The sequence below is a fragment of the Uloborus diversus genome, chromosome 3, assembly GCF_026930045.1.
Source record: "Uloborus diversus isolate 005 chromosome 3, Udiv.v.3.1, whole genome shotgun sequence".
In the NCBI taxonomy this organism is placed as follows: Eukaryota; Metazoa; Arthropoda; class Arachnida; order Araneae; family Uloboridae; genus Uloborus; species Uloborus diversus.
Window position 1 is genome coordinate 164,545,075 of NC_072733.1, and position 15,934 is coordinate 164,561,008.

The 15,934-nt window shown below is 33.8% G+C and overlaps 1 protein-coding gene across 1 annotated transcript; it reads right to left on the reverse strand.

Moving 5' to 3' along the window:
• Positions 1-243: 243 nt before the first annotated feature.
• LOC129219033 (G-protein coupled receptor moody-like) lies at positions 244-15,405 on the reverse strand. Its single transcript, XM_054853353.1, has 3 exons — positions 14,926-15,405; positions 6,930-7,331; positions 244-1,048 (listed from the first exon to the last, which is right to left on the reverse strand). Exons 1-3 carry the CDS (start codon positions 15,403-15,405, stop codon positions 752-754), a joined length of 1,179 nt encoding a protein of 392 aa, XP_054709328.1. The 3' UTR covers positions 244-751.
• Positions 15,406-15,934: the final 529 nt, after the last annotated feature.

Consider the following 15,934-nt stretch of genomic DNA (forward strand, 5'->3'; position numbering starts at 1 on the left):
ATTTTTGCATATGAAATATGAGTATTATTCACAGAAATTCAACTATCGTTTCAAATGCTCAACCTTAAAGTAAAAAAATTATTAGTGAATTAGGATAGGTTCTGAAAAAATCAACTTATCGTGTAGCAGATCCAAACCAGACTTATTCACATTTATATTGAAAGAGTGATTCACATTTCTTTGACTCAAAAGGTTGCTAATGCGAGACAAAATGAGAAAAAAAAAGTGGCAAAATAAGTTCGGGTCAACCTTTTTTTAACCTAAAATCAGATCTGAAATTTTATAAATAATGTTTATTGCAGTGGAAGTTCCAATTTATCCAAGAAAACTATTCCCTTGAATGATAGGAAACTATTCAGTATACGAACTGAAATAAGTCAAACCGATAAACGCAGAAGATTCATCTCAGTTTTTTATGAACCTCTCAGTCTCTTATGAAATGGAAAAAACAGTCGTGTTTCGTGACTGAAGTTGTAAAAAATATCTTTCCACATTACTCGGATTCTTATATGAAGTTTCTAAAACGTCAACAAATGAAAACCCATAGATTCCATTAAAAAATGTCTTTTTTTTCGCATCAGGAAAGCTTCTAAAGAAGTCGAAAGGCAATATACTCTGCCTTTTCGAATTGCAGTTCAATGGAATTCCATTCCCAGCCTTATGAAATATGAAGATCCAATTTGTAAAAAAAAAAAGGATTCCACATTGTGAAATCCAGCATCCTCAGGAACTGTTCTACTCCTGATATAAACTAAACACTTTTCTCTTCGACGAACACTGAATCCGGTCCTACAGACATACTAGGCATAGAGGTGACGAGAGAGATAGTAGTACGCACACCAGTTGAATCGTCATGCTGTTGTTGGGGCGGGCTGCCACCACTGAAACTAAGAGCACGTGGCCTTCTGCACAGGAGAACAGTTTTATATGCTTGGCGATATTGCTTGTTAGTAATTCCATATATAACGGGATTGATGCAAGCACTCAAATAAATCAGCAGGTAACCCACGATGTGCAGTTCTGGTCTCTGTACGTCTTGATCGGAAACCTGAAAGAAAGAAAAGAGTAATTATGGCAATAAGAAAATTTCCGAAAACTGATGCGTTAATTTTTGATTCTTTCATACGATCTTATTTCAAGATTCGGTCTTAGACATGATACACCAGTGAGTACAAATATGACAACGTGTATAATGTACAAATAAAACAATTAAAAAGAGTTAAAAAAACTCTGCAAACAGCTGTTTAGGGGTTATAAAACCAAACCCCTTCATCAGGGTCCGACGACGGACAAGTGAACGAGAAAAAGTAAGACAAGGTCACACTTCCAGTCTATTAACTCGTCCTTGTCTTACTTTTTCTTCCGTCGTCGGACTTTGTGTTTCATCGTTCTTTTATGCACTGATGATAGGAGTTGGTTTTAAAACCCCAAAACAGCTGTTTGCAGAGTTTTAAAACTCTTTTTAATTGCTTTTATTTGTACATGTGCACCTACATGTTGTCATATTTTTACTAATTTCAATGTACAAAGTTTTCGACTTCTTCTTTTACGTATGATACACCAGTCTTTCATTTAGTTGTGTGAATTCTGAAACAAATATCTGTTTGAAAATCTATTTCCAGTCTTTCTCTGGTCAGTAGGGGGAGGGGGGGGGGGGTAATGCTACACACAACGGGTATTTTTCTTTTCACTTTTCCAATTGGATGTCTAATTGCGATTAACTTTACTTTTTTTTGCTACTCGGGTTGAAATACAAGTTTAGATTAAATATTTATAAACACATTTCAAGTTGATGCGTACTATCAGTTACCCATTTTGTAAAAACAGTATATCAGGCTGAGGACTGCTGATGGCCTTTGAAAAAAGTGAGAAAGGTGACAAATTTGAAAACAAAGGTGACTAAAAGGTGACAAAAAAATAACTAAAAGGTGACCAAAAGCAATTTGTTAAGAACTCAAAAAACAGAAAAGGATTATCCCTTTTTACTGACCTTTACCAAAATAGCCCTATATGCTTTTTGTAAAGATTTCTACAGTTTCACTTTCAATATATGTTTCAATTTTTTCCATTTTCTTAGTTTCTTTTTCACAATCCTTTCTTTTTTGCTCTTCTTTTTGCTTGTTTCAATTCCAAATCCTTTTTCCTTTCACATTGATCCATGTATGTTGTGTAATTTACGCGTGCTTGTTGTGCACATTTAATAATTTCTGGACCAATTGGTAAAGAAAGCAAATGAGGATACTCTTTTACAGCGTCTTTAACTATAAGTATGCTGTTTAAAAATCTTTCAGTCCTTGCTGTCTTATTTTCACCAAAAAGGTGCTTTGAAATAGAAAATAGTCTTTCAATGTCAGCATTACCATGTGATAATGCAAGTGAAGCTTTTATCACCTTAGAAACATTAGATCATTGGAAGTTGAGTCCTTTTATGAAATGTGCTGCTGCCAGTAGATATCAATGGTTTTGTTTTCGGATGCTTCATCATCTTTTTCCAGCTGCAAAAGTTTCCATTCATCTTGCAACTTATCGAGTGGAACATTAAAAGGCATGATTTTGGCAACCTTTATCAAATTCTTACAGCTTCCAGATTTACTTCTCTCTTTCGGATCCAAAAATTTAAAACTTTTCAGTGACCCGTTTGATATGCAACTTTTTTCTATTACATACTTGCATGCAGTCACACAATGCTTTTTAACAGCTCTTAAAAACATAACCTTTTCATTTTCTTTCAGTTTTGACAGTTCATCTGTCACCTCTCCACTAACAACGAGATCTTCAAGAGGTAGTCTGTTACCAACTGCAAACAGTTCATCCGTGTCTACGTTTAAAAAAAAAACTTACTTTATGAAAGAGGCTTTTATAACCCGAGCCATAAAAGTCTGAACAAATGGTTTCTATTTCTTGGTACAATTTATGTATCATAGGTGCTTGGCATTGAAAGCGTTTCGCGAACTACATAAACAAATCAGCAGGTGAAAAGATAAAATGCAGCTCAGCTTTTATATAAGGTCTTTTTTAAACATTTGCAACAGCTTTATATGACCTGCATTGCATAGCTGAATTCTTTTTTAAAGGCACATGTTTAAAAAAATAATACTGAAGAGCCTCCCACTGTTCCAGTAGTCTGTTTGCTGCAGGTCCAAGGGTAAGCCAATGGGTAGTTGTGTATTTCAGGAACTTGCGATGAGATGTATTTAGTTGAGCTTCCACTTCTTCGAAGTCCTCCTAACGGGAAGGCCAACCATCAAAATAGCTATAAGTACTAAGAAGTAGTTCAGATGCTTCTTCACCTAAATATTGCAATGCTTTGACATACGCATTATGCATTGTATGAATACTGCAAGTACCAATATTTATTAGGCTTTTTTCTCGTGTCTCAAGGATAATAGTGTCAAACAACCTAAAAACCTTTTTATTAACATAAGGACCATCCAAAGGAAAGCATGAGACATTTATTCATGGATAATTACTCTCGGTAAGTGCTTCACATAGCTTCTCAATCGAAATTTCACCAACTGCCTTGCCCAAGAAGAAAGTTTTGAGATGCCTTGTTGTGATGCAACATTGGCCTTTCAGACCAATATTTTATTGTTCGTTGCAGTTCTTTTTTGTCTTTGACATTGGTAGTTTCATCAAAGCTCAAAGTATAATAGGATAAACATGCTTCCTTTAACATACATTCCCGAAAATAAGTAGCAAGTCCATCTGTAGAAGGGATAGAAAGACTGGTTGTGCTCATAGGGTGCAATTGCAAGCGATAAAAAAAATTCCCTGATTTCCCGGTAGCATAGCTATTTCTTTTAAACAACAACAAGGTGGGGGGGGAGCATATTTAAGGCTATTTTTTAATTAATTTCACTGTTAAAGCTATCATTCAGATACTTTTCAAATATTTAATTATTTAAAAAAAAAATCCTAAGACGCATTTCAAGAAAGGTGAGAAAGGTGACAAAAGTTGCAAAAGGTGACTAAAAGTAACCAAATTTTCAAAAGGTGACTAAAGGTGAGAAAGGTGACTGACTCCTCGGCCTGTATATGAGTACCCTCTGTATTTAGAAAAACATAAATTATTAGTATCAGAGCATTTGTACTTAAAAGATAATACACGTTTAAGTGTAATACCCTCCAAGGTATGTTTTAAATTTTTCGTTAACTGTGAATAATCAAAACCATAAGTGGTGAAAATATTTTACTTTTGATCTCAGATAATTTTCAGTGCAAAAAAATTACACGAGTCTTACTCTGAAGTAATTTTCGGAATGAAAATTTTACGACAATCGTACTTCGCAATATTTTCTTGCATAAAAGTATTAATGAGTTTTGGATTGGCAATACATTTTCTAGAATATTTTTCTCTAGAACTTTAAGCATGAACAGATGTCTAGTTCAAATGTTTATTTCCATTCACTTGAAAAAAAAAAGTAAAATTAATCATGCATATAATAACATACAAAATTGAAAAAGTAGTTTGTAATGTTGTTCTAACTGCGGTTAAGAGAGTAGTAGTTGTTTTTCTAACTATAAGAGGCAAAGGATGTGTTCTTAGAAAATAACATAGAAATAACTATCAGTGATGATTACGCCCTTTATGTTCAGAATTTATGTAATTTTCAGATTCTTCACATTTTAACTACATACCGGCAGTACAAACCATCAAACAAAAGTAATAACAAGCTTTGTGAAAGTGAAAGGAATCGTGGCAATAAATAGGCACATTCAGATATAATCGACTTTTTACTCCATTCTGTGGTAGTTTTCAGCTTAAAATCGAAAGGATTAAGGAGTAAATAGATATCTATCACAGAATCAACAAGAATGTGAATGCGCTGAAAATACCGGTTTGAAGTGTTTTAAATCATGGGATTCTAGTCCGACAAGATCAAACCATGTTGCTTAAGACAATCTGTCCGCAATTATTCCTGAATTTCAGAGTAAAATGTGATTAGTTAGATGTCAGTGGTAGTTGAAAGAAAGTAGCCAAAGACAGGGGATGAAGCCCAAATTTGCTGTTAAGAGTTATCATCTTGATGACGCTTGAGCTACTTTACATCCCGGACAAGCTTAACGCTGCTTGGCTGACCGATTTTATAGCACTCGTTTGACATGGAATTCCGTACCGGTTGGATTTTCAGCCACATAAGGCAATGATAGCGATTTGTTCTGCTCTACCATTTCAAACAGTTTACAGATTTATTGACTTCTGGCTGTCTTTATGTATTCTCCGCCCCTCGTAATGCAAATACTAGTGCTTAAAGTAAATTCACTGCGCTTAGCATAAAGGCGATAATCTGCTGTCAAGGACAATGACATGTCCAAGATCCTGGTTTTCAGCTCGAAATATGCCATAAAAAGAGAATTATTGAACGAAGAATTATGAATAAAAGGAAAATCATTCTATCTGTATTTCGTTAGGTTTTTTTCTTTACCATACGCAGGCCGAAAGATTTAAAATTAGATTGTATGGAGAAAAATTAACATTACAAATTCAAAGACTTTTCTGCTGACCGACATGCAGATGTTTGGTGAGAATGTTAAATAAAATGAGATGAATAACAGAAAATACTATTATTCATCAGAACATCAAGGCGTTTATTGCTTCTACTATTTCCGAGGAAATATGTTTTTGCTCTTATAAGATATCCTCTCACTATTATTTAGTTAATGAAATAACAACGTGGGATTGATATTTATTTTCACTATTAGACTAGTAAAAGGGAGGGACCACCAAAATTTTTTGGAGCACGAAATAATTAAATGTCGTATCTTGAATCTGCATTTCATACTTTATTTTTGAATTTTATTTAAAAAGCTATGTATAACTAAAAACTTCCAGATCCAAATACATTTGAAACTATGTCATACAGACAACAACTAGATATTATGCTGTTACGCCCCCCATTTAAAAAAATCAAACACAATTCCCTATCAATATGCTTATAAATGTTTCATAGTCAGGGTCCGACAAAGTTTTAGGAGCGAGGGAAAAAAATATAGACGCAAGACAAATTACTTCTCAGAGTTTGTAGGGCAATTCCATGTAACATGGCTCCTGAAAAGTTCTTGTTCGGAAAGAACTAGTAGCCAAGGTATTTTTTGTCGCCCGATAACCTGCCCTCCCCCCCCTGTATTTGTTGACCCCTGTTCATGGAATATACGATTTATCGCACTTTTAAATATGTATTTCGAGGCACTGGGATAATGTGAATGGATCGTGAGAACACTGATTATGATATAGAAAACCATTTCCCCCCCCTTTTTTTTATTGAACTTCACAGAGGGTGCAACGTATGCTAAGAAAATCGTATAGGAAAAAAAAAATCTGTGATTGTTTTACTTCGGAGGAAGAGAGAGCAGTAATTTAAGAAGCAGTACTGCTTTGATTCTCTGTAAAATCTTAAGTTTATTATTTCGATATTTCTTTAACTACATACGTAGTACCCAGAAGCAAAGGGTTGTAGGAGCCAAAACTTAAATCTTGGGTTACAATTAGTACAAATGGTAAGAGAAAATATATTTATTGGGGCAAGAGATGGTAATAATATCTCTAACAGGTGCTGTTATACAGAATGATTCATAAGAACTTTTCAAAGAAAATCTACCTGCAATTCAAACTTTGTACTCGTTAAAAAGTCCACTTACATTCCTTTGCTTCTCACTGCCGTATATGAGATCCAATGATGAGGTAGGGTGGCTACAACATTAAAGCCTAAGCTGGGCTCCAACCAGGAGCAATAGCAGCAAAATTCATCGTTCAGATTCTGAAATTGCGCAATATCTGGTCTTTGTATACACAGCGCAGAAACAAACCCTGAGAGATGAAATCTCTATTATTGTCACTTTTGGTCTTAATCCAGCATTATGCTAGGTGTAGTTCCCTGAAAATATTTCACTTTGATCATCTACAAGAAGTATTTCAAAAATTTTCTTACTTTTACTATAGTTATTGGTAAGTAGCAAAGCAGGAAGGAGCAGAAGATGATCAGCACCATCCTAGTGACCCGCCATTCTTCCTTTCTTCGTTTAGCTTCCCTGTCCTTCCTCTGAGCACTAGTCTCTGTAGAGGAATGCTTTTGGACACGAGTACGACTTCTACGAACCACCCAAAATATTCGAGCATAACATATCGCAATAGCAAGACAAGGCACTACGAATCCAAAGACGAAGAGAAATGTCTTCGAAGACTGGCCGTCTGTTTCTAGGATGGAACAGTTGAGGATGGCTGGGTCATAGCCGAAGCGGCCCCATTTGCCCAATAGTGTAGGAAGAATCATCGCTGTTGCGAAGCACCAGATGAATACTACCATGGCAGCAATGTAACGTTTTCTGTACACCTAAACAAAAGAAATAAATTAGTAATATTGTTATTTATTAAAGTTCTGATCATAAACTGGTAGCTTCAAGTGAGAGATAAATTGATAATTTATTATAACACAATATAAATACATTTATACGTGCTTCAGGGTTCCACATAACCCATTGTTCTATGCGAAAAGGGTGCTCGTTGTATCCCTGAAATACGAGAAAGGAACATATTTTGAAACTTTGTGGGCGACTCCGTTGTTCACTCTTATTTAAACGGTTTGATACTTTCAACTTTTAACGGTCTTTCTTATAAATATTATGAGAAAACAATTATGTTTAATAATGATGTTTGAGGGAAAATTAAATTTTAAAAACTCTCTTTCTAACATGGACATCCTGTGTGCTTATACACAAGATATATTCATCCTTATAACATCCTGTGTGTTTATACGACTTTCAATAGCGAAAATTAAATCGAAATTCAAGATTTCAAGTTTTTCTCTCTTCAACGTTAGTCACCTAGAAATACTCTTGATTTTTTCTAGCTAGTGATTCCTATAAAATAGTCAAAGAGATGTTTAACAACCACTAACACGAAATATGTTTTGTTTAATTGTCACGTGAAAATCATTCCCGTCTTCGAACTTAAATGACGTTAGAATGCTACTAAATGCACATTGTTAGAATCTTTTGTACGCATCAAGTTTGCTTTGTTAAACCAATATTAACCATTACTTGCCAATGGATTATTGTGCCAAAAGGAATACGAAGACCTGTCAAGAAACAACGAAGAAAGGGACAGGCTTTCACAGAGTTATTCCGAAAGGCCAAAACATTATCTCTTCCAATATACAGGGTGTTTCAGAAAGAATGACCCGATTTGAAATGCATATATTATGAAAACTATTGAAAATAGAAACTTCAGATTAATTTTATTATACATAGATTTTTAAGAAGTTTTTTCACATACAAAATTAAAGGTGCTCAATATGTCCACCTTTGGATGCATGACATATGTCTACACGGTAGTCAAATTCGTCCCAAACTTTTGCAAGCATGTCTGCATCGACTGCGTATACAAACAACCCGTGTCTTTGAATTGTTTATACCATCTTCTAGTGCTCTTCGGGGCAGGAAGTTCAATACCAGGGTATTCTAGACGAAAATCACGCTGAACAGTTGTTGCGGACTCGCACTTCGCGAAACATAGAACACCGTACAATTTTTGTCGTGCAGTCGCCATTTTCACTAACAATGAAATGTCAGGTAAAGAAAGAGAATTAGCGCTACCTGTTGGCAACTCCATGACACATGAGATTTTTCCCATTCCAACGATACTTTTATTTAATGAAACGGATTAAAATCTGAATGGTTATGATTTTTTGAAATCGGATCATTCTTTTTGAAACACCCTGTATTCTGTGTCCCATATGGTCAGGGCCGCAGTTTTTAGTTTAGACGATCCCCGGCTTGGTTCATGGGATTTAACCCATCTCGTGCTAAACGGAAATCCTAAGGCATCACGATAAAAGATAGGCAGTTTTTAAAGAAATATAATACTTTCTCTGGACGTCATTGAAAGTGCACCGTTGTACCAACGTATCTTTCCAGTCTTCCCTTTTATTTGATCATACTTGCATGTCGTATTCAGAATTAGTGAATACTTTTATAAATCTGATGAAGATACTCGGAAAGTAGCCTGGAAGCAACTGCTGTAATTTTAATAAGATGTTAATAGATTTATTTGTGCTTGTACTTCTGCTGATCTGGTTTGAGTTAATCAATTTTGAATTTATTATTTAAAAATGTACGCCCAAAAAATTAATATGGAAAGTGATGATCAAAATGGAGCCGTTTTATAGATGCATTCGACTCCCGATTATCAGCCGTCGGATTATCAACGGTTCGGATTATCCGCGGGTCTTTTCAATTTTTTTTTAAAACTTATGTTAGTGTTATTGTCCGTTTTTAGATTTTACATACATTTTTGATGTAGCAATGTTTTTAGTTATAATTTAAATGTTTGAGTGAGTGTTATTAATATTTTTTAGCTATTGAATACATCCATTCTTTCATGTAGCACCACTATCGACGGATGCTTTTACCACGAGAATTTTGACACCCAGTTTCCCCGCCAGATGGAGCTACTTGGGATCTATTTGATGCGAAATTGCTCTAAGAATTTAATTTTGCCAAGAACACTCGAAGCCAAACGAGTGCTCGAGAGAGACATAGACACTGTTGATCTGTTGATTTTCTTTAAAAAAAAAAAAAAAAAAAGTCATTTAAAAAAACAATGAAACAACGAGTTGTAATTTTTTGCTACTGAACCAACGTTAAACCATCTAAGAACTTACTGAATGAAAACTTAACTAATCTAAGAAACAAGCACTGGCGCGCCAACCAATTTTACATTTTTAGTGCCGTACAGGTTAATAATTGAAGACTGCACATAAAGAGTAGTATTCCTAAAAGAAGGAATCAGCCTTATGTATACTTTGTTCAGAGTGTTTGCGAAACTATGGAATCAACAGCTCGTCAATGTAGTGAACGTTTTTCGCGTCATCAAAACAAAAAGTCTTATTCCTTTAATCGAAGTCTTAGTGGTTTCTTTTTCTCTGATACAGAGCAAAATGTACATATTCTTTCTCTCTATATGTATCACACGCACACCACAAATAAGTATTAACATATTTAACATTCTATCCATCAACAGCGGAAAAATTGACAATGAAAAATCATTGCATGATGTTCTAGAGATAATTAATGAAGGAGCCATTTTAATTCATAGAGGAGTATTTAACTAGACTGTAAAACGAAACTACTTAGTTGCTTGTAATTTGCATAATTTTTCGCTTCGTTAAAATTGAATCAATAATATTTTTTATGCTAATTTTCATTATTTTTTTCCATTAAAGCCTTCGTAAAACATTATCTCATAAGTTTATACTAAATGCTCTTCCCTCGACTTTGCAATCAATGCTATGTATCATCGACTAGCTCTTCGGATAAAGTTGATGGGCGATAATCCCAGTTTTTTTTTCTTCCAATTTTTGTGTGCATCTTTAAGCTTTTATACTTTTCATACAAGTGCTATTACAATATTTGACAACAGAATAGCCATGAATATTCTTTTGGAGAATTGAGTCACGCTAATTTTTTGCGAATATAATTTTCTCTAGTTGGTTTTTCCGAAGATTTTTTGCAATAATAGGGTCTTCTAATATCTCTCCATGTCGGTCATGAATACGGTGACTGCACTTTTAATAGTTATTTTAGCTTCCGAATATGAAGGAAATGTGCAAGCCAAGAAAATGAATTTTAGGTATTTGCTTTACATTGATTTATTTTTTTTTTTAAATTTTGCGAAAATGCTTACTGTTAAAAGTAGTTCTATGGTTTACCTTTAATCCAATAATCTCTGTTTCTGCCCGTGTTAAGAATATATATATGTATATGGTAAAATCCATGTCCATTCAACTATGGCGTTACCTTGATAGTCTTGGAAATTTTTGAATGTAAAATACGTTAAGACTAATAAAAAAGTAAGATCAGAGTATTTTTTGGTGTTGACCAAAAAATTCCTAGGGACCCCATTATCTCAGGAACGGTACAGCATATTTTGCTGCGTTTTTTTATTTGTAATATTTTTTTTTTCTGTTTCCACAGATATGCAACTTTTTGAAATATTTGCTTTAATCTTTCCACTGTCTTTTGAGAAATGAAATTTTATTTTATTTATTTTTTTTTTTTTTTGGTTTTTCTCAAAAATGCCAATTTTAAAAAAATATTTTTTTTTTACTGTTGGTTAGTACTACATTCCCTGAAAAGGAGAGCTTTCACTTTTTCGTTTAGTTGGTTTTAAAGGCATTTGAAATAAAATTTTGAATTTTCAAGTCTACCTTTACATACTATAAATTTCCTGAAAAACACTCATTTTTTTTCAAATGCCTCTAAAACCTGTTAAGTGAAAAAGTGGAAGCTCTCCTTTTCAGGGTATATTGTGCTCAGTAGTACTAATCAAGAATCAAGAGTAAAAAAAAAAAAAATTTTTTTTTTTTTTTTCAAAATGGCATTTTTTTGAAGAATAAAAATAAATAAAATAAAAATAATAATTTTGTTCCTAAAGGCTGTGGAAGAAAAACTTTAACAAATATTTCCAAATTTTGCATGGCTGTTGAAACAGAAAAAAACCCTTTTAAATAAAAGAAACCGCAATAAAATATGTTACACCGTTCCTGAGATAGAGAACTTTAAATATTTTGCTTAAAATTGCAAATGAAAAATGATGCTCGGATCGCCATCTTTGGTGACCTCTATCTCGGCCCAGAAATTTTTTTTTTGGAAAAAACTAAAATAAACCCTGATTTTACATTTTCATCAGTTTTAACATATGTTACATTCAAAAAATTCCAAGACTATCAAGGTAACGAACTCCCTGGTTGAATTAACATGGATTCTACCATATATATTTTCTTGGTATCCCAACTCATTGCAGCTTAAACTTCAAAAACCTTTGAAAATTATTAAAAAGTACAATGTTACTAGAGGAAACCAACAGAAATTCTAAAAACGAAGGTACACCTCAGTTTAATTTTATTTTTACACTATAAGGAGTAAAAATTATAATGCACGGTTTTCTATTTTTGCGCCATTGAAAATACATTTTTTCTAAGTTCCACAGAAAAAGGAAACTAAAATGCATTAAAAAATTATTTGTTTTGAAGGAAAGTTTTTAATTATTTAGCATCACAAACTTAAGGAAACGTATAAACAACATGATAAATCTAACGTAAAATTTTAGGAACAGTTTTGTGTTGAGGATGAGTACAAAAATTATATCAGATACACATATTACGAGACGGAAAAGATATGTACTTCCTCTTCTGTTGTCGAAACATTTTGAGCAAGAGATGTTCACGTGTTTCAGGGTTGAAAGAACCCATTGTTCTATGTATAAAATTATTCCTTCGCGCCCTGAAATATGAGTATGCAATATATTTTGTAACTATGTGGGCAATTCTGCTGTTCTCTCTAAATGAAACGTTCAGTGGAAGTTTTCCATGATCTGAAAATTTTATCTCTTGATGAATAATTTTATAAAAAAAAAGGGAAAAACAGCATAAGACTGCTGTAGAAATAATTACGAATAGTCTGCTCCTTCTATTTAAGTATCCATGTAAATATCATCAATTGTTACAAAACTTAATTCCATAAACTTTTGCAATAAACAGTGCAAATAATATTGTTATTGCTTGTAAGTTTTTGAATACAGATAGTTCATAAATATATTGCTTATTGAACATTAGATATGTTACTTCTTAAGTGCAATATATCGATGCGAAGTTGCGTACTTAGATTTGTAATCCGTTATTAAAGTGAATGAATAAATTTAGCTCATTAAACTGAAAGTCGTTTTTAAAAAGGATAAGACGATACAAACACATTTGGGAGACAAATTTAATTTACAGCGATAGATATTTGTATTGCAGTACCGCATTTACTGATCAGTATTGAAATTGAAGGGGTATAATCAACTCCCATAGGAAGCGATAATAAAATTTAGCTTCAAAAAATCGAAAGATGGTACGAACCACAGTAAAAATTGACATGTTAAAGTGCTCAGTTATCATGACTCATAAGGCAGATCAACTGTATCCTCCACCCTCTCCATCGTCATGGGAAATCAACTCCATTGCAATAAAGATGAGGAACTATTCCCCTTTCTTCCATCTATTGCATTTATAATTATTTTCCCCTATAGCTCTGTTGGTTACGTTAAGATTTTTATGAAACACAATTCATATTTTAATGTTTTAGGAAAATAAAACTGAAGACTTAATGCAGAAAAATTTAAGCTTTTTTTTTTTGTGGAAGCGCCAAAATAAATAAACAAATACTTTAATAAATGTAACACCCAAAAATAGTACATGAATAATAATAGTAATAAAAATTCAAAAAGTAAATAAAAAGTAAAATAAATAAAAATACATACGTTACTTTAAAAATGTTTTGTGTAATATAAAATGGTAATGAACAGGTATTTTAAGCTATTATGGGGGACCCCCCATTGGTGCCATGATATGTTATCTCTTAAATAAAATGCCTTATGGCCGAGCCCTATGACTGTTCAAATGTACTGTTATGCGTTAAAGGTATCGAACCACATAGACGTCCAGAATGTATCCAAAATTCTGATAATATAATAACTTGGGATAGTTTAAATGACAATGATCACCGACCGACAGGGCAGGACTATGCTTTTGGGAGAACCACAGCACAGGTGGTATAGGAGACACAGGGTTGCCCATCCGCCACTCCCAAGAGTAATGGCGCACTCCCCAAGCACGCAGCAAAAGAGGACAAAATAAGTCCTCCTAAAATATCCCCTAAAATTTCAGTGGCATCCTCCTACGTCTTCCCCAGGGGTGGATGCAGAAATAACTTTTAGAGGGGGCCTGGAAATAAAATAGCGCATAAAACATGCAATAGTTTATACAATTGCTTTTATGACTTTATTTTTAAATGTTTTTTTTTTTTATAGATCACTAACATAAATATTATTCACTAATATGCTTTGAATGTGGACACAAAATATTTTTAACATTTCAAGCGAATTAAATACCAAACTCAATATAATCTCACCAAGAAGCTATAAAATGAACTGTTTTAATTATGAACAAGATTATAACACGAGAGCAAGGTTATTAAATAATCCCATACTTCGTTTGAGTTTTTATAAATTTATTTATATTTTAATTAAAAAATAGTAAATTAAGAAAATCATAGCTTCATAACTCATAAGTTTTAATGAAGAATTCAGAAACTATTTTTTTGCGAATTTTAAAGAAGTTACTGTTTTTTTTTTTTTTTTTTTTTTTCAAAGCCATGACACAGTTAAGGTGACATTTCGATACTACATTGCATTTTCCATTAATATCATGGTTTTGCAAGGAAACTACCATGTGATTTTTTTCACTTAGCATTTTTTATAAGCAGAAAAAGAAATCTATTATTTCGCAAATAGCTTCTTGGATCGAAATGACGCTTTTTGGTTCGTCTAGACATTTTAAAAAGTGTTAATTAGTGATTCCATCAATGAAGAATTAATGAATGAATCGCGATATTTTGTCCCTTTGAATTCGAAACCAGGGAGTTCAATGTATTTTGCAGTTCTGGCTTCTGCCTCCAGTAATACTTTCTTAGCAAACAAAAATACTTTTATTCAAAATATGCTGTGTGTGTTTTGTGTTTTTTTAAATAACTGTGAAAGAAAAATTATGTTATAGGGAAGTAAATTAAAAATAATAAATAAAATAGTTAAATGAATTCATCCTTTGGTGAGGTGGGGGGGGGGGGGCTCCTAAAATCCGCTACTGGTCTTCCCCCCTGGTATCCCTCTTCAGAATTATGATTTATCAAAATTTGCTTCTGAAATTTAAAAAAAAAAAAAAAAAACCTTTGAACTTTCGGTGCACCCCAAAAGCATGGAGGCTTTTTGCCGGTACTCTGGATGCCTATACGATAATGCAGCCCTCTTAACGGGCCCTGTGAGTTGTAGTTTGGTCTTCGATATAAAACAATGGAAATTGGTGTCACGAAGGAAAAAAAAGCAGGACGTACCTTTGCATAAAGTGAAGGATGCACGATGAGGATATAACGATTGATGGCAATGGCTGTAATTGAAAGCAAGGAAAGTCCCACATTAACGTATCTGAGGAAAGGGAAGAGGACGCACAATGTGTCACCGTGAACCCATCTGTGATTGATGAACCTGGAGGCCGAGAAGGGGAGGTTGATGCAGCAGAAGATGAAATCCGCCACGCTTAAGCTGATGATGAAGGCAGCTGTCGCACTACGGACGCGTGGGCAACGCACCAGGGCGATGATTGTTAACGCGTTGCCGGTGAGTCCCACGATGATTATCACGATGACGCAAAAAGCCGAGAAATACAGTAGCCCTTTTCGTTCTAGGATGCTCGGCAAGGTGGTGATCGGGTCGATCGAAGGCCAGTCTCCGTGTGCGAAAGCCATCTTCAAGTCTGGAAAGCACCTGGAAGAGAAACTGGTGTTCACAGTGGAACTCAAGAAACATACAATCATGATCCGCCTCATTTAAAAGAGATATAAAACTTAGGAATGAGAAAACGAAGATTCTTTACTCTCAAATAGGAATTTTGATCAGATTTATGTGCACGTAGATGGCATTTATTTGGGTTGGGATTGTTTTCTTGACTCCCCGGAAAAATGATAAGTAGTTAAGATAAAACGATGCTGTATCTGACTAGCCATGCGCTTAATGTGCGAATTCAAAAGCTGCACGAGGTTTCCATGCAATTTGTAGCTTAGTATCACGTCGATGAAAAGCAAGAACAAGCACTGTTTCTTATGCTTGTATGATTAATGACACTTGAAGCAAATAAGAGCATTGTTACAGAAGGATAACTTTTATCAATATCTGATACTTACTCTTTTGATTGCTTTATTTGGATGGGATGCTAAAGACGTTTTCTCTATCTAAATATAATTATGTAGCTAATCATATTTCTGGCTTTATTTGTTCATATTTTACTGATGTTTTGAGTTTTTATTATTTCGAAAAATGGAAATAAATTAGGAAAAGGAAGTAAAA